This window comes from Centrocercus urophasianus, unplaced genomic scaffold, assembly GCF_019232065.1.
Source record: "Centrocercus urophasianus isolate 14NV4802_14NV808 unplaced genomic scaffold, USGS_Curo_1.0 seq_16, whole genome shotgun sequence".
Classification (NCBI taxonomy): domain Eukaryota; kingdom Metazoa; phylum Chordata; class Aves; order Galliformes; family Phasianidae; genus Centrocercus; species Centrocercus urophasianus.
In genome coordinates, this window is record NW_024884711.1 from 24,629,718 (window position 1) to 24,653,594 (window position 23,877).

At 40.1% G+C, this 23,877-nt stretch overlaps 2 protein-coding genes across 5 annotated transcripts in view; both read right to left on the reverse strand.

Annotated features, from left to right (window-relative positions):
• The window catches only part of CASD1 (CAS1 domain containing 1), a 37,332-nt gene extending 26,611 nt beyond the window's left edge, over positions 1–10,721 (reverse strand). For 3 of the 4 annotated variants that reach the window (XM_042817597.1, XM_042817596.1, XM_042817595.1), the window contains exons 1-5: positions 10,553–10,721; positions 3,349–3,445; positions 2,805–2,925; positions 1,341–1,385; positions 178–240 (exon numbers count right to left, since the gene is read on the reverse strand). In XM_042817597.1, the coding sequence (XP_042673531.1) occupies positions 178–240; positions 1,341–1,385; positions 2,805–2,925; positions 3,349–3,445; positions 10,553–10,685 (459 nt within the window). In that variant the 5' untranslated portion in view covers positions 10,686–10,721. Of the gene's footprint in view, positions 1–177; positions 241–1,340; positions 1,386–2,804; positions 2,926–3,348; positions 3,446–4,756; positions 4,861–10,552 lie in introns of those variants that run through there. The other variant, XM_042817598.1, reaches the window with a different exon arrangement.
• Positions 10,722–21,410: 10,689 nt separating this feature from the next.
• Positions 21,411–23,877, reverse strand: part of COL1A2 (collagen type I alpha 2 chain) — a 38,446-nt gene continuing 35,979 nt past the window's right edge. Inside the window, exons 51-52 of the mRNA XM_042817165.1 lie at positions 22,807–23,049; positions 21,411–22,301 (exon numbers count right to left, since the gene is read on the reverse strand). Coding sequence (XP_042673099.1) covers positions 22,155–22,301; positions 22,807–23,049 — 390 coding nt within the window. The 3' untranslated portion in view covers positions 21,411–22,154. The remainder of the gene's footprint in view (positions 22,302–22,806; positions 23,050–23,877) is intronic.

A 23,877-nucleotide genomic window follows, 5' to 3' on the forward strand; every position in this document is an offset into this window, starting at 1 on the left:
ACATATTCACACACATGCTCCCTTTCATTATTCTGATGCCAGATTTCAGACCTCTGTTACACAACTGACTGCAGACAGTGCGATACGCTGCAGTTGTTAACCTTTTTGTATTTATAGCCATCTTTCTGAAAGGAAGAAGTCAGAACATTTTCCTAAAATAATCAGTATAACACTAACCTCAGTCCAAGATTTGATACGCTGCCTCATAGAGCCATTAACTTCTGGATACCACAGGAAATCCTTTAAAAGAAATGCAGATTTAATCTGTAAGCACTAAGACAAGCACTAGACTAACAAAAAAACCCAACAAAACAGAAACACAAACTAATTAGCATTAGCTCAAGTGTAAAAGAAAACCACATAAGCCCAAGTGAGAGTTCCTTGACAGCAAGTCTGGTAAGTCTGACATTGCAGTCTGGTAGGAAGACCAAACCAAACCAAAACCACAAGTTCTCTCCATTAAAATAACAATAATAATAACATGCAGTTCAAGAGTCAAGATTTCATCAAGAAACTAACTTTTTAGACTCTGCCAAATAGGATGTCCTTAGGTTTCCCTTCCATGCTATCATGGCTAAAACCAAACTCACATCTTATAACCTGTATATACTGACTTGATTTTTCCTCATTTTTTAACAATGGATTTTTTAAAATCTGAAACTTTAGAGACTAATATGACTGAAAGCTTGGAATTATAGTTTTCAAACAAAAAGAAATCCCAACATTTTACATTACCACTTTGTAAATTGCTACCTGCTTAACAGTGTCATGGATGTTAAACCCACCACCTACTACATTTTTTATTTTAGATGTCAAGAGCAGTGCCCAACATTCAGCTAAAAAACAATCCACATGTTGGCTAATGCTACTATATCTCCCAGTTAAGATCAGACTACCCAGTTACTCTGCAGAAGTATTAGAAGGACTGCAGATACACATTCAAGTGAAGTTGCAAGGACTACATATGCAAAAATTACTGTAAGGAAACTTCATAATGCAGAAATACTCGCAGCAGAAAGGAGATCTCTTTCACTACTGCAGATCTAAAGATTTTGCAGTTCTCTTGAATAATGTAAGTACATGGAACGGTAGAATCTGTGAGTGTACTCCAAGCTGAAGTCTCTCAAAGTATCTGATATATAATATAATGCATTGAAGATACACTCCCATGTAATTTGTTCAAGATTTATAAAGAATGTCAATGCTCTGAAACTATGTTTCACTTTTCAGCACCTGCAGAAGTCTGAAAAAAAATCAAACTGACTGCAGCTTGGATTACACTGTGCGAAATAAGATACAAAGTATTATGGCATACAATTTAATGCCAGATAAAAACTTACCACTTTAATTGAAGCAGATTTATCTTCAAAAGGGATATTTCCATGCTGCCAAAACAAACAAACCAATCAAAGCAAAGTAAGATAACCTTCAGAAGAAAAAAACTGCTATGCTAACTCACTCCTACCCAAAGGTTTACCTTCAGAATTTTCCTGTATAAACAAGTCAGTATTTCAATGCAAAGTGTTTGTATTGTTTTCTTGATAAAACAAACTACTCTCACAGGGTTATTTTTCCTGGTAGAATTACATCTGAAATGCTTTCTGTTCACTCTCTTAGAAAGGTCTCATTAAATAATTTCCTAAGCTTTCCCTCCCCAAATGAGAAACTTGTAGATTTTTTTTTTCCCTCTTTCTTTGACTTCCTTTCCCCTAGCCTTCCTGTTCATCCATCTATCTTCTTTGCACAGAACAAATGAAACAGCTTTAATTAAAGATCTGAACAAATTAATCTCAGAAAGAAACAAAGCCTGGAAGGTATCGTTACATTTCTGAGTGAGATTGTGAGAAACTAGAAAGAAAGCAGCCAGAAATCCTTTACAACCCTTTAAGTACTAAGACAATGTTACTTTTGATCCTCATAAAAAGTATATTTATCTTCGATGAACAGATCTGGATTTCATAAATACTTGACAGAAGATACCTCTCAGCTTAAAATTAGTTATAGCACCCTGTCATCTCACAGCTGTTCAATGTACTCTCGCCTTTAGGCAGCAAATATGATATAACTAGGAAAAAAAAAGAAAGTTACTCCATCAATTAAACGCCTTGTTTTGACAAGCCTAAGTGACGGCATCCTTTCTATCAGATAAGCTGCTAGCTTGCCCTTTAAAACCACAGAAGTACTTATGACGGATCTCATTTGCAGTTGGAAGTGAAGTGTGTCTTTTCCCTCACATACATATATGCACCCATGAAGAATCAGACCTAAGAAGTGCCACACAATAAAGTAAACTGATAGTCTACAGCTAAATCCTTTCTTTCTGCTTCCACCCAGTAAGCTGCAGTTCACGTTCTCCACCTTATAAAAACCTACCTTTCAGCAACAATCAAAAGCACGCTGAGATCAGAAGCCAGTTTTAGTTACAGCTTCAGACTCAAGTTAAACCTGGAAACCTGTCTTTGCCCAAGGATTTTTAGGACAGGTTAGGTCAGCAATCTAACTGACATATAAGATACCAAATTGCAAAGCATGAATGGAACAATCATTCTCTCAACAAGAAGAAAGTATGACACCTAAGAAGCTATGGGGGAAGTCAGCTGCATTTGTTTATTTAGACTGCTGGGAGCTTGCTCTCAAGCTTCCCACTTCATTTCTCAAACTCTCATTAACTTGGTCTAATCTTGCTATTCCTTTTTGTGCTTCTTTTTCCTGGCCCAGCAAGCAGTGCAAAACGAGTTCAGAGAAGAGTTATGAAATAAATTGGAAAAGAAGGAAACAGAAATCATCAAAATACACCATCTCACCTTATTTCCTTCCTCCTTGACTTGAGGATTTATGATTTTTATAAATGAATAGAACAGCTGTCGAATTCTAGAATCTCCTAAAAACACAATATGTTTGTCTATGAGGCAATTTTTTGCTTCACTGAAAAACAAAACAGCAACACTCGTATTACAGGAAGTTTATAATAGATTAAAGTCTTTAGTGAAATCTATAGATCAGTACAGGTAATTGTATGTATTACATGCAGTGCAAAGTAACAGTACATCTTTTCAGTGTTGAAATAATTAGGAGTTTAGCATAATTTGCCTATAAATGAAAGTGAACTCTTCAGCTAATATGATTACTGGAATGATAAAGTAGGCTTTCCTATTCCACAGTGCTACAAAGAAAGCAGTTCCCGAACTACCTGGTAGCTCCTCGTGACAAGCACCAGTACTGCTACCAGCATTTATTTGTATTTTAATACAGAGGCAGAAACAGTTACATGGATGAGGCTGCAATTTCAACAGCAGACAACAATTAATCTTCTTTCCCAGAAGAAGAACAACAGAAGGATTTGCATACCTGTTTTTATACTTGTGCATCATACAACTATGAGGCTGCCACACTTTTTCTCCAAGAAATCTCCCACTGGACAAAAGATACTCACACGTATCATCACCTTTAAAACAGTAAAATTATGATTAGAAATCAGACACATGAAAATTATTTTCAAAGCCTCACTGCTGTTAAAAAAATAAATAACTCTGATAACATTTCACAGCATTGTAGAGTTGGAAGGGACATCTAGAGATCACTGAGTCCAACCCCCCTGCAAAGCAGGTTCCTTATAACAGGCTGTACAAGTCAGTGTCCAGATGGGTCTTGAATATCTCCAGAGAAGGAGACTCCACAAGTTCCCTTGAACGGCCTGTTCCAGTGCTCTGTCTCCCTCACTGATAAGAAGTTCCTCTGCATTACAGTGCAGAACTCCCCATGCTCCAGTTCATGGCTGTTTCCCCTTGTCCTGCCCCCAAAGACCCTTGAAAAGATGATGGCCATGTCTCTTTGACTCCCACACTTAAGATATTTATAAACATTAATAAGATTTCCTCTCAGTCTTCTTTTCTCAAGGCTGAACAGACCCAGTTCACTCAGCCTTTCCTCACAGGGGAGATGCTCCAGGCCCTTTATCATTTTTGTAGCCCTCTGCTGGACTCTCTCCAGGAGATCCCTGTCGTTTTTGTACCGGGGAGCCCAGAACTGGACACAGTACTCCAGATAAGGCCTGACCAGGGCAGAGTAGAGGGGGAGGATCGCCTCCCCTGACCTGCTGACCCCACTCCTTAATGCACCCCAGGATCCCATTTGACATTATCGGCCAACAGGGCATGCTGCTGGCTCACGGCCAACCTGTCATCCATCAGGACCCACAGATCTTTCTCCACAGAGCATTTGTGACATAAAAGAATCAAAGCAAACAATAGCATTAACCAAGTTTAACTTAACTGTAAAAACATTTTGCACAGGTGTTTACAAATTGTCACTTTCTATACTGTTCTTTTCAGCAACATGTTCACAAAACACTAGAGATCTTGTTTCTGCTGCTGGAAAGTTGTGACCTAGAATGGTGTTTCCACTAGAAGATATTGATCTGCTGTGATATTTACTATCCAAGAACAAACTAAAAGAGTTAAATAATGTACATGGAATTACCAGACACTGCTTCTTGTACAGAATATGAAGCTCAAAATGGGATTTAAAAAAAAATCTTTTTCCATTTCCCTGTTTAAGATGCAGCTGTCACCTTGGAACAGCTGATATTACACGCCGGGTTAATGGGCAGAACAACAAATGTTTATTTGAGATTTTACTGATGATTCTGAATTGCACCTACCATTTTCCAGTCCATTAGTTTTACATTAGTTAAAATTAATCACTTTGGAAGTGGTGACGTTTCAGGTCACTTTTTCAATTCATATATATAAAATACCTGATATGGAATCAGTGACAGATCTTCCAGCAAACACATCTGCTTCTGCTGCCAGAAACTCAGTGCAGCTCCATACTGTGCTGGCAAAGAGCTGCCTGCCAACATTTTTGTCACAGCTGGCAAACAAACAAGAAAATGGTGGTGAATGAAACGGTGAGTACCTGTGCTGGCATGTGCAGAAACCGTGTGCCACAAACCCTACCTAGTGCCTGCTATGGAACTTGGAGTTCAGTAAATCAGCTACGATCTGCTCTTTTCCTACAGAGAAACCTGCACTAATTTTAGAGAAGGTGTATTTTCTATCAGCTTCCTTTCTAAGCTGCTAGAAGCCACACACAACGAGACAGGCAGGCGTTATATTTCAATTATTAAGAGGCAATCTAAAGCTTTATCTCAACCTGTGGATTGGGCAGGACAACAGTGAGCGCTCGGCGTGGTGATGTCTGAGGCTGGTCAGAATGGGAACTGACACAGAGCTGCTGACTCTGCTCCAGCTCACAGTCCTCAGAGTGACAGCCCAGTACCTTGGTCCCTGAAGTTTTGAACTGAATTATTTTCTACAGCATGCAAAAATTACTGCACAAGGCACGAATCCACCCAGGCTTCCCGATGAAAATAGTCCAGTAAAAATATATTAAGATTAAGCTCCCATGGATATGTGAGCTGTTCCCACAGGGCTGCTGAAGAGCATGGAAATGTGGGAGATGGCAACGCTGACATTTTCACTGCTCCTGCAGGTGTAACTGCAATGTGAAGGAGGCAGTGCTGCAGCCTTGGCTTCTCAGCATCCTGTCACCAAATGACCTCTTCTTCCCTCAGCAGTACTATTGTTCTTTATCTCAGTTACTGAAGGTAGAAGGCACTCCCTTTTGAAGTGTCCAGTACGGGACTTAATAGCCAGCCAACATAAATCTCTCACCACAACAGGGCAAATCAGCATTAATGAACGCAGGGATGATGGAAATATATCTGTACTTCCTACAACACAGAACTGGGACTGCAGTGATCTTTCCAGATAACTCTTCCATTAACACTGGTGACAATCACTTGTGAGCTAATACTAAGCTGCCTGATACTTCAGAGTCCACCCAGAAAATAAAAAGGGACTTATCCAAGAAACTGGGAAAATATTGTTAATTAAAAAAAAATAAAATGCACGTTTAAAGCACAGCTGACAGACAAAACTCTGAATTAATTCTTACCCCAGAACTCCAGCACACTCTTACTTAGGATTCACCAAGAACATGTCAGATACAGAAGTACAAACAACGCAACTTGTGTTTCTTGGAGCAGGACATAAAATTAGCTTGGAGAAGAAAGAACTGGCAGTTGAAGACATTATCTGTCCTTCCCTTCTTCCTGGAAACTCCTCCTACTTATTTCCATGAAAATCAGAAATGGGAATGTAGAACAGACTGTATCCCACCTGTTACCCCTCAGCTCATTTATTCAACCAAATCCAGCAATGGGAACAGAATCAATTATTATAATTTGCAACTTAGGCTCCCCATTCCTTCATTTCAAAAAGTAATTGTAATAACCAGGCTCCTTTTACTTTCCTGGAACTTCAACCACTTAGCGCTGCTATTGCATCATACTACTAAAATGACTTTTTGCATCAGACTATTAAAATAAAATGAATTGCATCAGACTACTAAAATAAAAGCTGAAACAACCTGAGGAATTGTAACAGTCCTGAAAAGAGAGTCCTGATAAACATCTCTGAGTCATAGCTCCGAACTGAGGTTGCTTCTCCAGGAGCAACACACACAATGCTTCTAGCATGCATGATCAGCTCTGGGTCAAGCAGCTTTTGATGCATGAAAAAAAGATGCGTTTAAAATTTAAATAAAACACACAGAGACAGTGATAAACTCCTACTTCTGCCATAAAAAACTTCTGCCATGTTTACTAATCATCCCATGGCAGCTCAGGAATTCCCTCGAATTCACCACTAACCTCCCAAGCAAACCCTTGAGCTCCCACAGCTCTCACTGACACTCCGTCTAACCGCAGCGCACACGCACCATCTGTGCCAAACTGAGGTGCGGGCTGCCCTCAGGGATTTCCACAAAGGCAGGCTCTGTCACTCCCCTGTTCTTCAACAAGTACAGGTCAGCAGTACAAGCTTTTTCTTGCAGCTGGTGCTTGTTTCAGTAGTCAGCACAGTGCTGTTTGTGTCTTCCCAAAGCAGTTTATCAGCACCTTTCTTCTTCTCTTCCAGCCGTTCCCACTTAACACAGCAGCGCTGATCCTGCTGCCAGAATTGCTGCAGCAGTAGCTCAGAACACAGCAAGTGACTTACAAAGCCAGATCCTTGCCTACTTTTTAACTGTCTTGGCACAGCTCAGATTTGCTGCTCAGATACCTTTAATAGAAACCAGAAACTCAAGACAACCATAGTTTCAGTTTTCCTTAATCATGTCAAATGTTTCTGTGTACTGGCTTTCAAGTAACGTAATTTCCTTAATTCTCAATGTATGCACCTACTTCAACCACATCACTTCTAGTAAGTTGCTTAAAAATGAAACTGCTAAAAGAAAACCAAAACAAAACAAACTCACGCTGCTTGTAATAGGTGACTTACAGTTATTGTTATGGAAACAAAAACCCCAGCTCGGCAGGTGATGAAAACATGATGATGCATCAATGTGACAGAAGAGCAAAGTATATAAAGGAAAACTCATCACTATGCTCCTTCTGAAACCCATTGATTTGCTGAGAAAGATGCAGAAGACAGATGGTTACTGGTGGTCACATCAGCCTGGTACAATTCCCATCCAATATTATCCCAAGTCCAAGGACTTCCTGAGCTGGACATGATTTCTTCATATTTTACAGAACCTCCAACAAATTTTTCTCACCAAATCATGTAATCTTTTCCTCAGTTTTTTTTTTTTTTATCTCTCACAGCATCTTTCTGCAGGAGTTTTCCATATCCATAGCTGCTGCCTGCCTTTACTTCACATACGGCTCCTACCAGCTTTACTTGCACTCCCTAAGCCTTGTACAGATCCCTCCTGTATTTATCACAACCTGTAGACCACTATCAATCCTTCATAAATCATTTCTTTTCAAGACTGAAGAAATTCATGATCTTTGTTTACCACCTTTTCAGAGTAGAGCACGTTTCATGCCTTGAGCTCACAACCCAAGCTTTGAAGTTGTGCATTTCATGGCACTCCATCAGAACTGCTTACAAATGAAAAAAATCCTCCAACCTATGGGCATTTATTGAAATTGCATCCCAAACATTAATTGCATTAATTTTAACTACACAGATAACATTTTAGGGAATGGAGATACGTTTTCTATCCCAGCTCCAGATACTGATTTTCTGAATACTTCCATAAGCAACACAGAAAGCTCCTAAAATCCATTAGGAGCATTACTTACACCCGAGGCTTTTTGTTTTTTTTTTTTTAAAGAAAGTAGTAGAAGCTTGGAGAGGGGCTGGACTGTAGAAGGCAATGCAACAGTGGACAGTGTGGAAGAAATAACAACAACAATAAAGACGGAAACAGCAACTATGACAGTAAACTGGAAGTTACATACAAGATGGTACCTCTGGAAATGCACCTTCTTAACCATTAATGAGATCAACACTAAGAATTTCAAAGAAATGGAAATCCAAGCAGTCACTACTATTCAAGATTAAAATCTAGATCTGAATGTGATCATTCAATGATGGAGACTCTAAGAATGAAAACAAAACAAAACAAAACAAAATAAAACAAAAAAAAAATTAAATAGAAACTTATTTCCAACAAGCTGTAAGACTGAGTCTTTGAAATATGCTAATAACTGAAACGTGCTGATAACTTTTTACTGATTTTTACTGGATATTATAAAGATATATAGTACAATTAAGTCTATGAAGAAACTTTACTAAAGCTAAAGACAGCTTAACTTCACTCATTGAAAGTTTTGCAAGAAAATTAGGCAATCTCTAAATATGACAGTCTCCCTGAATATGAATTTAACCTACCCCAACTGCAGCCCAGCATTTTTGCATAATAGTATAAACTAATGCATGCTTTAGTATCTGAACAATCTCATTATGGAAAGAGCCAATTTATTGGATAAGAAACAACCTTCCACAGAGGTTTTATTTATGTACTTTTTATTTATATGCAGCCCCCCTTTTCCTCCACATTCCTATGTATCTACGAAAGAAAGACAGTATCCACACGAATGGGTACTTTGCTGTTCCCATGACAGTTTGCCTTTCCTGCTCCCCTCTTCCTTGCAGCAGCCGATGACAGATGCCTGAAAACAGTGTGAAAAAGCACAACAGAGCGCTCCCTCCTCTGGCACAGCCCAACGCCCACCACCCTGCTGCTTTGGGCCTTGAGAACCTCACTTCTACCAATGACAGCAGGTTTGCAGACCACACCTGATCCATGCCCTTCCCTCTACAACCCCTGTGTGAGGATATTATGGCCAAGAGGGACTCATCAGCATTACTGACAATAAGCAAGGCACAACTCAGCTTCACATTGCAGTATCACAGTAAAATCTTATGTTTTTCCTTAGTTTGCTTAACGCCAGATGTTTAAGATCACTGAACAGCTGCAAAATGATCTCACAGCAACGTCTGCTTTTGCCTATCCCCAAAACCTTTCTATCTGCTATAAACGCTCCATCTTCCTTTCCCAAACCATTTGTGTGTTTTGAATGCTACCTGCTCAAAGAAGACCAAGCTGGATAGAGCTTCTATTTTCTGAGAAATCCTCACTCAACCTAAAGTGGCTCAAAGAAACTAAAAGCTTTAGGTAAAAGAACTTCATGAGAATCTATATTGACTCAACCAACTTCTACAAAGGCCTATAGACTCCTACCTTAATGTGATTTGTGACTCAACAGAGAGCCCCAACAGCTCTCTGATCATGCATCCTACTTATGCACAGACTGCCTTCTTGCTCATTTGCTGTATGTGGAAGTCCCTGCTTTCTCAGGCCAGCCTTGCAATCATTCTCTTAAAAAAAGCATCACATTTTCCAGCTTCCTTCCATCTACTTTTGAGATGGATTCCAGCCTCTGGTTACACAGCACAACAAGCTCAGTTACTTCATATCCAAGCTCCTCTAGCAGGCAGTAAACACCTCAATGCCTCACAACTTACTGCTCTTCAGTCTGTTAGATTTACCGACGTGTCAGCTGGAGGGTGAATCTGTAAAGGCTCCCTATTCCCTTCCGCACTTCCACAATAGAGTGCTTCATCCCCATCGTCCTGGAGCGCAGGTCACGAGCCTCAGTGCACAACAGCACCCCTTGTCCAGCAGCACGCAGCCTTTGGATCAACTTCACGGTTTACGCACAAAAAAACGCTCCATGTTCAAGAGCATAGCAGAAGGCTTTCCTTCAGTGGCTCTCACTGCTGTTTATAGGGCAACACCGTGCTTGTCCACCAACCACACACAAAAACAAGCAGCTGCTCATTTTGCTGCATCAACCCAAGGGACTGAATTTTGAGCTAACAGTTGAACAGAGGGTAAAAACAAAATGAAATAAGAAAAGTATACCAAAACCTTCCACCAATTCAGACAGCAATGGCGCTGCCTGCCAGATGCCGGCTGCCAACCCTCGCGCGACCCGCGCGGCGGCTAGCACACAGGCGGACAGGGCCCCGCGCTTCCGCCTGCTCGGACAACGAACACGGCCTTCCCGCTGAGCCCCTGCCCAAGCTGCCTCCGGGAGCCGTGGGCGGCCCCGGCCCGGCCCACACGGCTTCCCGGCCGGAGGGCCGTCGGCCGCCCGCGCTCCCTCAGCTCCGCCTCCCGCGGCCCCGCTCACCTCGGTAGCGGCGGGAGGCGGCGTGGCAGGCGGCGAGCAGCAGGACGGCGCCCAGCGCCAGCGCCTTGGCGGTCCTCACGCTGAAGTAGTAGTTGATCTCCCGCTTGCCCAGGGTGTAGGCCAGGCCCGCCATCTTGGCTCCTCCATGACAACAGTGCGCGGCGGAGCGGGCGGGCGCAGCGGGGCAGCACTGGGTCCCCGCAGGCTGCCGAAGCAGCCCCCGCCGCCGGCTGCCACCGTCCCCACCGGCGCGGCGGAAAGCAGCCCGGCCCCCCGCTGCCGGGGCGGAGCTGCCTCCTTCCTCCTCCTCCTCGCTCTCCTCTTTCCAGGGTTGCCGGCCGCGGTAGTGCTGGGCTCTTCGTGGAGCACCGGAATGTGGAGCACCGAAACATCTGGTTGTTGTTTCCCCACCCTCCCGTCTGTCTGTGAGCCAAAAAAGTCATCTTCCAGAAGATCTGAGGCTGTTCATATCTGACAATGCGTTAAAAATGAAAAAGAGAGCGTGATTAAAACTGAAATTAAATTGTCAAAACAAAGCCAGGAAACCTACACGCTGCAAATTCTATTTTCAGGTTTTACCTGAAGAACTTCAGGCACCGTGCAAATGTACAGGATTGGAGTTATAAGTGTTCTTTGGGCATCTTTTCTGCAGTCGTTTAGGATCTCAGATACTCTTCTTTGCTTGTTTTCATAATATTTATTGATAAACAGATTTTGATCCAACCAGAACACATGGATTTCAGCCTGTGTCCTAAGCAGTATAACTGTGTTAAGTTTACTGGCTATACTGGAAGAGCATTTGAGAAGCTGAGAGCAGAACTCCGAAAGGTAACAAAACAAATGTACATTTGTTTATAGATATGTCAGAGGATTACAACATGCAGGGGTAGCCATTCTGTCCCGCAGCCTTCTGAGTGCTGTTTCAGATTGGTCCATGGATGTCCAGTGGCACTCCTCACTTGCCCTGAAACACTGAGCCTACTCTTAAGTGGTGCCCCAGAACCCTACTTGTGCATTACGTCTCTGGGATTTTACATCTCTACTGATGAATATTGATACTATTAAAAGTTAAGTACCTTAATTAAGTTTAGCAACTTGTGTATACTAAATATTGAAGTGGATGTAAGCAGAATGTCTGCTTTTGCTTCATTGCTCCTTTGGAGAGGTTGTGCAGGTGCTTGACAAGAGATCTCCTTCATTGCGTTTGGAAGTTGTGGCTGCAGTGCCACGAGCTAGGCAGTGCTTTGCACGCATGCAGATTCTTTTCGTATGGGTACCTCCTTGCTTCTTACAAGCTAATGGAATTTGACATCATTGCCTACACCTGAATAATTTACACCACAAACATTATACAAGAAAGGCCTGATACAAGAGGGTAATTAGAGATTACCCATGAAACAGACTCCAAACATGAATTAGCTAGAAGAAGCTTTGGAATTCCCATTAAATATCTATCTTATGTTCCTGTCTGCTGATGAATTTAATGTCAATTTTAAAAGAAGTAAACCAGAAGTACGTTAGCTCTCCTGCAATTACACCTCAGTTTTTGTTTTCCAAATGCTCGAGCTTGGCACTGGCTTTCAGCTTGTTCTGGTGGAAGCATCCAGTGCAGTAAGTGGGAGGGGAAGGTCTGGAGCAGTCATGGAGAAAGGCTCAGCACAGCGACAAGTAATTCATCTGAGGCAGGAGGAAGTGTGAGAGTGCTTCGCAAATTGGGTAATGGCTGTGAAGAGTGAACAGCCACAGGAGAGATTTCCCATTTTCTGTTCTCTACAAGGAAAGCCCTGGCTTAACTGAATTCATTATTTTGATAAGACACTGTGGTGTTATGTGTGGTCACTGAAAATAAAACAGCTGAAAATATTACTGTGGTTTTCAACCATGCTGTTTCCCCAAAGTGTCAGAATAATAAAGTGGTCAGGAGAGATGGGGTTCACTGCACCTACCTCCAGCCACTTGTAAGTCTATTTATTTTAAATTCATTATCTGAACTCCTCTGTAGGACTGGTGGAAGAGAGGCACCAGTTTCTTACTCATAGATAAGAATGCAGCTGATAGACTCACTGTTAGGTATGGCAATCCTGTGTTGAATTTAGATAATTAAACTGGACAGATGGCATTTATACAGATGTAATTAAAGTAAGATAATGCTTATTTTACTGCTTCCTGTTTTGCTTGGCAGGCTCAGTGTTTATGGGAGGAGAACGCTGTGCTGCAGGTTGTAATGGGTATGCACTTATGACTCTGCTGATAAGCTCAGTTCCCAGGAAACCTCATTCTCTTGGTTCTGCTGATTTCAGTATTGCAGCCAAGTGTGGCTTCTAGAGAGAGCTCCTGTCCTCAGTCAAAGTCACAGGGTAGTCCCAAGACCTGAAGCCTGAAAAACAGGGACAATGATTATCAATTACTGAGAGGTTATGTATACGTGTGTTCTCAGTCAGGGCCTTCCCATATGCTGTTTTCCCCTCAGAGTTTTTGCATGCTTATAGGAGTGGAATTAATTTTGCATACATTTATATAATGAGGAATATGGACACCAAAGCTGAAAGAAAAACTGCAACGTGTTTAAAATGTCCATTTCTTGTGTTATTTTGGGAACATACTGTTTGTGATTTCCTGACTGGTTGAGTCTCTGTGTTATGTGATAGATTAAGTTTGTTGAATAATCAGTAAGTAGGATCTGCCATACCCCAAACCATGTCAGATCTTAATTTAATTTGTGCATCATTATCAGTTTGCTACCCAGATACTGTAATTCCAGAAACAAAGCTGTATTTCCAGCAGATTCCTTGAGAGAACTATCCTGTCGGTAGTGCAGGTTTTCCTTCTGGAGCTTTTATAATCACCAAACAACAACATCAAACATTTTGATTGTTGAGTGTTCAGCCTCAGAAAGGCAACCAGTCTTTCTGTAAGCATCACGTCTTCATGTGGCAGGCGTGTGTGGTAACCATCCATTGCAAATATTTAATTATGTTAATGAAAGGAGAGTACAAAGAACAACAAGATTTGTTCAGTCAAACAGATTACCGTCTCAGGCAGGCTCCTGAGATCTTGGAAATTCTATGAGATTACTGCTTTTACAGATTTCTAACTTTATAAGAGTTATAATATTCCTCAATAGTCTGCACTAAAAGGAAGCTGATATTAAGAAGAGTAGTTTTGAAATCATGTGCATAAGGGATATATTTGGCTTTATCACTAATAGATAAGTGTATCTGCAATTCTGTAACAGGAACATTACTGTTTTAATTTCACGTATCCATGGATCTGGAATAGAAGTGAGTTGGAAGGGTTGGAGGGATGGGAAACAGACAAAATCCAAATGTTTAAGTGTTCTCTCCTCTTCCCTTAAGAGAATGCACCTTTCTACACCGTGGGATGTCATCACCATGCAGCCACGTAGGCTTGAGGTCAGACGGGGACTCTGCACAGCTCATCAATGCAAATCGATTTTTCTTTCAGCTGCTTAGATTCTTGCCCTCAAAGCCTTGTATACGGCAATATAAGGGGTTCAGAATGTTCAGCTTTTATCAGTAGGTTGTTAACTAGTAAGTGCCTTTTTTTTCTGTTTTCTCTTTCTTTTTTTTTTTTTTTGTCTCTTAGTAAGAGAAAATGATAGCTCCCTGTCAAGCCAAACTGTTCTCTTTTTGTCAGTTTCATTTTCTCATTGTTTTCTTTTCCTGGTCGCCCCTTATGGTCCCAGATTTGCCCCTTTAAAACTGAAAGTTCTGTATACACATGAGGCAGTCTTTGGAAGCCAATGAAGCTGCTGTCCACGCTGTGTCATGCTTGAGGAGCATTAGAGCATTTTCTTTTGGCTGCTAACAATGCAAGTATCATTCTGTAATTACATTCTCTTTAGAACATAATACATAATTTCCACCTCTATCGATCTGCAATAATCTATAATAAAAATCATTCATATTGATTGCCATTAACATTCTGTACAATACATTAGTGGTCTGTGTGATATTGGCTCATTAGAAGAAATGCTTAGCTTTGAGTTCCAGGAGTTCTTCATCACAGTCTCTGTTAGCTCATGGTGTGCAGCTACAGCAGGCACTGCTGTCACAGATGTTAGGTCACTGTACTCTGATAAAGGGTCAGGTGCCTTTGGGCCGGAGTGGGGATTTTCATGTGCTGATATCCTTGACATGAAGCTGAGAAGCTGGACAATTCTAGGAAGAACTTTACAGAATGTAGTAACTAGGGAATACAGCAATGACATAAAATAATATAATAAAATATGGTAATGCAGTAAAAGATGGTATGGAAGAAGTGAATTGAGAAATAGCACAAAGTGAAGAAAAGTTATCTGGGAAGAAATAAATTTTCCTGCACATGATATGAATGGTAGTTGAAGATAAAACAGTTGAAGATAAAACTCTGTAAAACAGTTCTCCTAATTCTCTTAATTATTAAAGAATCACTTTAGTTTTAGAAGCCTGGAGTCTGTAATGCAGTCGGTAATTGATATAGGGCATCAAAGAAAAGGGTATGATTGACAGGAAAATAGACAAAACCTAGAATGTGATCAAAAGAACATCATTAAGAGGCTCATATAATGATGTTAGCTGAATTTCCCTGTGAAACAATGTTCACAAGCATAAAAACAGTGTAGAGAAGGAATGACATTTTGAATGCAGGTGAATGCAGGACATTTTGAATGTAGGTGAAAAGCTGCAACAAGAATGCAAAGCTTTTCTTTGAGAGAAGAAGAGAAGCAATGCAGCTGTTTTTGCTTTCAGTAAAGCCAGAGATGCTGAGATAGCCAATAAAAAAAAAACAACTGTGATCCCTGAGAACAAACAGAGGCAGACTTCAAAGAAGATGTTTGGTTAAAGAAAAATTAAGAATAATGTGTTAATGATGAACGACGCGACAACTCTTACTGCCTGTGAGAAGCTTGGAAGAATGAAGAACTTCAGAAGGTGCCAAAGATAACCAAGCTTTTCTGCTGATGTATGACTGAGACTATTTCTGCGTAGTTCAGTGTTTCAGAACCTCTCTGAAACAGAAAATGAAATACTAAATATACCTACATTGCTCAGCAAATACTTGACCAGATCATTTAACACTGCTGGAGAGAGGCTTCACAGCATTCCTTCAGCTGGCCATGGAGAATGAGCAGATCCACTGGGCAATGTTCAAGCTGTCTTCTTCCAACAGTGTGCCCTCCATGTTTTCGGTGGATGTGGTTATCTGGCAGTAGTTCAGACAGTGAAACTGTGGCTGTGAAACTGGCATACTTTCACTGTGGATCCTGCCGTGAATTTACAATTTGAAAACAAAAGTCAAAGTGAGAAGGTCTGACTACTTATGGGACAAAAGCTGAAATGGAAAACTCTAAGTACAGGAAGCTTTACCATGGATGGAAAATTGTCATGGGTTGTTTTGGACTGCAAAAACACTTCCTTGAAATTATTTCGTGTCTTGTCAGCTCTACCTTTTCCAGAAAACTGGTATGTATTCTCTTGTTTAGAAATGGAAGAGGTCAATTTTGTAAGGATGTCTCCAGAAATTCATTTCTCACTGAACTTGATGCAACTATGCATCTTTAGAGTAACGGCTACTATCCCAGGTTTCTTTAAATAAGTAAAATTGGGTGGAACTGAGCATGTTTGCCTGAGATCATGTGGGAATATGTGTAACATCTTTTGATTTTGGTCAAGAGGGATCAAGGCTTTGGAGGAGAACTCTTTCCTCACCACTAAGAGGAAGATCCTGCCAGCCAATCTGACCTCTCTAGTAAGAATTATCTTAATTCTTCTGTATTCTAATTCTTTGTTGGAATATGCAGTGTTCTTTTGAGTAGCTTTTACATTGAAACCTGAAATGACTGAGATACACTGTATAAATACTATAATGCTATATAAAATAATCTACCAGAATGAATCATCATACTGTGAAGTTATTTTCATCTTGCAACAGCCTGTAACTTCATAGAACCTAATGCAGGGGATCTGTACTACTTGGAGCCAATGTTTTTAGGAAGGTAATTATGTTTTAGGAAGGAAAATAACTTCTTATATGAATGATAATCATAACATTGGAAAAAATATCTCTATTTTAGCTTCAGGCTCAGTAAAACACTGTTCAAGTATTTGCAATAGATTAACAGAATAGAATATTCCCATGAGTCATTATTTAAAGATGAAATTGCAAAGAAAGAATTTAATTTAAGCAGAAGATTACAGTGGTCCTTCGGGTTCACACTGCTCTGCTGTATCTGTTTGTGTGGTGCTCCGCTGGGTTGCTGTGAACTCTCATGGGTCTAAGCAATTTTGTGATGCTGAAATGTAAACATGCATGCAGAAGGATCATCTGCACACCTCAGACTTAGCAAAGATTTATCGCCTGGGAATTAAGAGATAGCTGAGTAGCTATGCCATTCCTATAAAATATTCATAAAAGCCTGGTGAGCTGGAACCTGCAAGGCAGCTGTTATTGTTTGCTTGTAGCTTCAAATGTCCTGTGGATGACACACTTCAATAATCGCTCAAGTGAGAGTTTATGGAGTATATGGATCTAATTTTTTTCATTCCATATCGTTGCTTATGCTATAAAAACACTTGTATTGAAATGTTTCAGTAACAAAATATGACTTTCCCTAAAGCCTAAAACCTGAACAAATTCTTATGAAGTGAATCTACTGAAGCCTGTATCCTCAGCAACCCCTTACGTCAGCCTATGTCAGCAGAAATTGATAGGGCTCTCTGCATTGCTCATCTGCATATTTTCATGGTAGATGGCAGAATTTAATGTTCTTGAGATGTCATCCTTTGTATAGTGCTGAAGCAGAAGGATCTAAAAACTATTTCAAAGCTGAAGGCAAAAACTCTCAAATACAGGAGAAGGAAGAAGATATTTTGCTGCTGAAGAGGTGAACCAACAGCTAAGGAAAAATGCAGGCCTTGATCTAGGTGCAAAAGAGCAGCAAATAAAAAGAGCAGAGATCTTTGGTCTGGCATGTTGCCTTTGACAGTGCTTCCACTTTACGTAGAGGACACAAACCTTACAAACACCTCCTGTTTTGTAGAAGACTTCTCTGCATCCTCAAAGTTCAGAGAAATGTAAAACAGCTTCAAAATGGAAATTAAACTTCAGTTTCTCCACTTGGTCTTCTCCTAAAGCAAAGAGGATGCTCAAAGACTGAGGCCCATGCATGGGAGCTGAATGAGCACGGAATTGACAGAGGGGCTATCAGTCAGATGAGTTTGCCTCTCCTGCTTTGGTTTCATAGTCACTGAAAGCTAGATTATAAGTATTCTCATCTTGATTTTTTTTTTTTTTTTCTATTCCCCACATAGGGCTGCATTTTGCTGCTAGGGTCTTTCCTGGGTTGGATGGGTGTTCTTCTGGCAAGCCAGTTTATTTGTAGAAGAATTGTGGAGCTGATGTTTTGCTGAAATATCCCTTGGGATATTCCTGGCCACACAGCTCAAAAGATTTTGATAGTAACCACGGCAGGTAGCAGCTGCACTAGAACTCTTCAATGGCCAGTAATGACTGCCTGAGTCAATAGGTGGTGCACTGCTCTTGTGGAATCACTCTGCTATTTCACTCATGGTCTTAAGAACTGGCGTTCAGGAAAACTTGTTTGATTTCACTCAAAGAACCAACTTCTGCAGCTTGAAAAGCAACATGAGAAAATTTTCTCTCTCTCTCTCTCTCTATATATATACACACATATATATATATTTATAATATGATTTTTACATTGAAATAATTATTGTAATGAATTACATAGATTTCAAAATCTTGCTATCAAAATGTATTTAGACTTTAGGGCAAATGTATTTCTTCGGATGCTTATGTTTGGGTTAATGAGAGCCATCAATTCATGATTAGCTAGAGAATATATGTAAGCCTGGAATTGTGGCTAGAAAATTTTTTTCATGCAATACCTGCACCCAACCACTCAATGTCCAAAAACAGACTAATGTGTTCCAGCCCAGGAGCATAGAAATAGTCATAGCTGTGGAAGATATTTGCATATGCTTTGCAGAGCACATTCAGGCTGATTCTGATATGTATATGGAAACAATATGGAAAAATAATGCTTTTTTAATAAGCCAATAACAAAGACTGCATGTAAGGAGATGAATTATAAGCCACTTCTGATAGCGTGTCTGAGAACTGCTTTATTGGAATGTGCTATTCTTGCATTGTTTGGCATCAGTATACACGATTCTAAAACTGTAAAACCAGATTGAGTGGGTTCCAGAATAACAGCTTCTAGGAGAGCCTGTCTGAAACCTGCATCATGGAAACAGAAGATAACTTGCCTTTTCATAGCCCTGAGCACAGTATTCATGTTTCAAAATGGTCTATGCAGATCTTTAAGATGATTCTCAGTGGGTCATGATTTTTCTCCCCAGTGAAGAAACCTGGACAGTTACAATTTTCCCTTCCATAACTTCTTTCCCAGATTTAGCATTTCTTTTCTCTCTCTGCATTGGTTGAATTCACCACATTCCCTTTCCCCACCTCCGTTTTTCACCTACTTATGCCATGTTCCTACAAAGGCACGTGCTGCAGAAAGCCCCGCTTCTGCTAAGTTCTGAGTAACCATCATGGATGCCGTAAAGTATATTTGCACTGGAGACATCAGGCTCCAGCCAAGTTACTGACAGGAGCATCTCAGCCTCTGCTGTCTCCGAGGAAGGCTGTGTGAGAAGAGCAGATGGGTAGAACACTTCCACTGACCGCACAGGTGGGTGTTTGGACCTGCAGCACAGATTGGGCCAAATGCTCCAGTACTGCCATTTACAGCTGTACCACAGCTGAGCCCTGGATTCGGCAGTGGTTTTAACCCTACTGTTTTAGCTTCTCTGTGCTGATGGTCTACTTATGTTACTGCTGATGCATACCTGCTTGTTATTAAATTCTGCAGAGATAATTTGCATAGGGAGGCAGATGACTCCCAGAAACAAGTAAGCAAACTTCACCAAAAATTTATTCAACACATTATATTTCTGAAATGAGACAGTATGAAGACTCCCTGCACTGTGTGCAGCTCACCTTACTTATTTTCAGCTATGGTCATTGGAGAAGAAAGAAGCTCTGCAACACTGTGCATAGCATGAGAATAATGCTTGATTGTGCAGTAATTTCTGATGAGTTCAAAACCCAAAAACCAAATAGTATTGTCCAGGTGTTAACACCCAAGGTGAGATGGGGGCTGTTTTTTCTCTTCTGGTTTGATTTCTGACTAAGCCCACTTCAGTGGCAAAGGTGCAAAAAAGACACAGACCTTGGGTACAACTAAAGGGCTGGTGGAAGTAGAATGGGAGCATTCTTCATCTGGAAGGAAGTGCCATAAAATAGATCAGGCAGAGCACAGGAGAAATCAGAAGATGACCAAAGAGAGAATATTTGCCCTTTCCTTTCAAAATCACAAGTATTGCACTTTTTTTCCCCTTCCCACAAAGGTATGGGCAGCAATAGCTCACCTATCAGCCCTGGAAATAATGCTTGCATACTTCCTAGTGAGTTACATGGACTCAGGAAAGTAATTCTACCTTTGCAGTCCAGTAGAAAATTCCTGGCTTCTGGATAATCTAGGTGAAAAAACTCTTAATATTTCAATATTTCTTTTTCTTTACAACAGCAGTATATATTTTTAAATGCTAAGACAGTGAAATGCTAACACTTCCCACTGTTATTCATTGGACCGTGATGATTTGTGTAGTTACATTAAACTGTATTTTATTCATTTAAGTGAAAAAAAGGCTATATTTTATCATGGCAATTTCCCTATTGTTAATCTAGCACAGTGCTGCAAACGTTACCCCTTTTATGTATGCAGCACACAACTAGCTGTGAGCACACAGCAGCTGCACACCAGGCTGTTTTCCTATTTGCCCTTTCTCCGTTAAGCAATTAATTGCATGCAAGAATGAAAAACTTCCTTTGGAAATAGTGCTTATTTCTCTTTTTATTGTCCAGAGCAGCTTTTGGACTCTACTCACCCACCAGCATTGGGATGGTGCTGTGTTCATGTTACAGGATCTTCTTCCAGTTATTTTCTCCAGGCTTTTCTTTGCGGATTCCTGCTGATTAAGCTCATCTCATCTCTTCCCTTACCTGCTCCAGCTGCTGTCCTCATGTTCTTGCATGTCTCTCCAGCACATCTCAAGACCCTCCCAATGCCGAAACACAGCTGTTGAAACTGCTGTTCATTTCAGGCTTTTAGAAAAGTACTGTATGATAGCATCATCTTAAAAGGTCTCAGCCAAGAAATGTCTTTGGTTTTCAGCATGTTCATTGTGACAGTAAATTATTTAAGTTAACAGCAGCTAGATCTGTTTCATACACAACTGAATGAAGTATAAAGGCCTAATGAAGTCTGATCTTCTGACTCTTCCTCCACATTATTTCAGAAGTATACATGCCTACAGATTGCAGCAGAGCATCAGCCAACAGACTTCTCCCCACAGTAAGTTTTCACAAGACAGAGCCCTCATTTTCTGTCTATTTTATGTGAGATGGTTATCCTTCTTTTAGTCATTAATTTTGTTTAGAATTCAGATGAAATGAAGAATCTCTTCAACTTTTGAAGTTTGCATACTATGAGGCATGTTTTTTTTTTTTTTTCTTTTTCTTTTCTTTTCTTTTTTCTTTTTCTTTTCCCCTCAGACTTCCTCAAAAGGGGATGTTGAATTGAAGGGTCAAGTAGACAATTACAGGCAGAAGACAGCAGTAGGCAGTCTCTGAATGCTGCATTATTTCTTAAATTAATGCTGTAAAATATTTCTTCACTCTAAGTGAATTTCTGCTGATGCACCTAAGCAAGTAACTTTACTCATTCGATACCTTCTTTTGGAACACTGGACATGCTTTATTTTTTTTCTTTTCACAATTTATTTAAACATCTCACATATACAAAATACATTTTCTTTTTTTTTTTCTTTTGAGAAATGATGATTCTTTTTTATCCATTGGAGATGAAGATGAGATTTGTAAGCAGAAATACCTGATTTTGGAGGAAGAGGACAAAGATGAGGAAAAATGATCCACGTGCTTAAGCTGGGGATGAGATAGATTTCAAAGAAACAGAGAAGTAATGCTTTAACTGCTGCTAGCACCATCAAAATTCAAGTATTGGAACATACTCTGGAATAATGAAATTAGCACCACTATATTCTGAGTGGAACTGAAAGTAACTCATATGATATGGAGGAGAAGTGCCTACAAAGGATGTGGATCACACTTGGTTGAGTGTATGAGGTAGTTTAAACCTTTGGAAGTTGTGGTTTTAAACTTCCTCTGTGGAAGATAGTCAAAGGCCACAAGTGGTGCAAACTTTCATGTTTTTTTTATTTTATTTTTTTTGGTTTTTTTTTTTTGGTTTTTTTTTCTTTACAAAGGTTGACATTTCCCAAAGCAAGGTGTTAAATCTTGAAAGACTTCCAAGTCCTTTTGGGGCTGTATTAAGTTTCATTGCACAATGCTCCAATCAATTCTTCTCCTTCTCTTTCGCCCAGAGTTTAAGCAAGTAGATGAACAGAAAAAAATGGAAGGAGTCAGCTCTCATTACAAAAAGAAATGACAAAGAATAATTCTGGGGGGGGGCGTTAAGTTAATTTTAGTTCATTCATTTGAAACAGACTGGGCCAATGTGCAAACCGAATTCTTGGTCAGCGCCACCAATGTCCAAAGGTGCAATGTCAAGGATGGGCAAGCGAGATGGCTTATTTGTTCTGTACTCAATGATTGTTTTGCCCCATTTGTTGTTCTTTCTCTGCAAGAGAAGATGTATTAGAATTGTTATTGCATTGTTCATAGAATTGAGAATTGTTTCACTTAACTGGATAAATTCTGAAATAATTTTACTTAAATTTTACTGCCATTGTTTGCAAATAAGATACCCATATCCAATTATTTAGAACTCTAATACAGAGAAAACATTTACTTTAACCTTTCCATATTATTCATGCTGATTAAACACTCAGTGACCCTTGCCTGATCTTTTGAAGACTTAACCCTGCCCCTCCTGTACCTTTCTCAGCATGCTTCAGTTTCCACAGAATTTGGATCTGGTTCCTCAGAAAAGCTTTTTTTGTCACATTGCACAGTACAGGAAGCACTCCAGTCTTTGTCACTTATTAAAGACCTGGCACAGGTGGTTCTATAGGCTATTTATCCTCACTGGATAAGTTTTTTCTGGTCTGACTGATAATCTAGTTCTGAATCAAAGCACAACTCATTAATACAATCATACTGCCCGTGCTTTCTGTGTTACTTACAGAGCAGCCATCCACAAGAACACTGAAAGTGAATCTGCTGTTGCCTTCAGCTCGTAGTTCAACATCATTGGATCCCTGGAGTATAACAGCCTTTTTAAGATTTCCAGTCTCCTCATCCATGTAGGCAATGCTGTTCTTGCAGTGGTAGGTGATGTTCTGGGAGGCATGGTTGGCCAGCAGACGCATGAAGGCAAGTTGGGTGGCCATGTCCTTTGTGGTCACACCTTCACCATTGTATTCAAACTGAAAAAGACAAAGAAACCCACTCGCTTGAATTTCTGGGGAAAAGTGAGTGTTTACATATTTTCTGTAGGAATAGAAAAAAAATTAAAGAGCACAAATGTCTCAGATCTGTTGCCTATTTCAACTGCAGAGCTAGACAGCACCACACAATTAGCAGGAAGTAAGGTGAAAGCTGAGCACAAGTAGAGGATGGAGTTAAGTTGTAGAACTCTGATGCAAGATACGGTGGTTGTTAGCAATTTATGTGGATTTAAAGATGAGATCAGACATATTCAAAAGAGGAGAAATCCATTGTTTCCACAAATACACAGACAATGCCTGCCTCAAGAAAGCCCTGAGTTTTTATTTCTTATTTTAGTTTTATAGAGTAGCGTCTGTGGATGTTATGAATGTTTGCTTCCTTATATTCTTTGACAACAACTGCTTTCAGCCAATGTGAGAAATAGGACTCTAGAGTACCCTGGGTCCTTGTTCTGACCCAGTGATAAACTTTTTTGATTTTGTATTAAAGAACTTGGAAACTGGGATTTCATCATAAGACTAATTCAATTTCATTTAAAAATTATGAAATTAATTCTTAATTGTACAAAAAGGACTTTCCAGCAGGCTGGTACAATGTCTGATATGCAGGTAGATATATTTCTTGATTTTACTTAATGGCAATTCTGAGTGCTACAATGGCATATACTTAGGATCTGTCATGTGTAATAAAAATATTTTTTCAAGAATAGCACAATATGTCAAAAATAAATCCCAACTTAAAAAATAGCAAAAATTATTATTATTCCTTTCTCAGTTTCCAGACTGTCTTTGTACTAAAGTAGCACA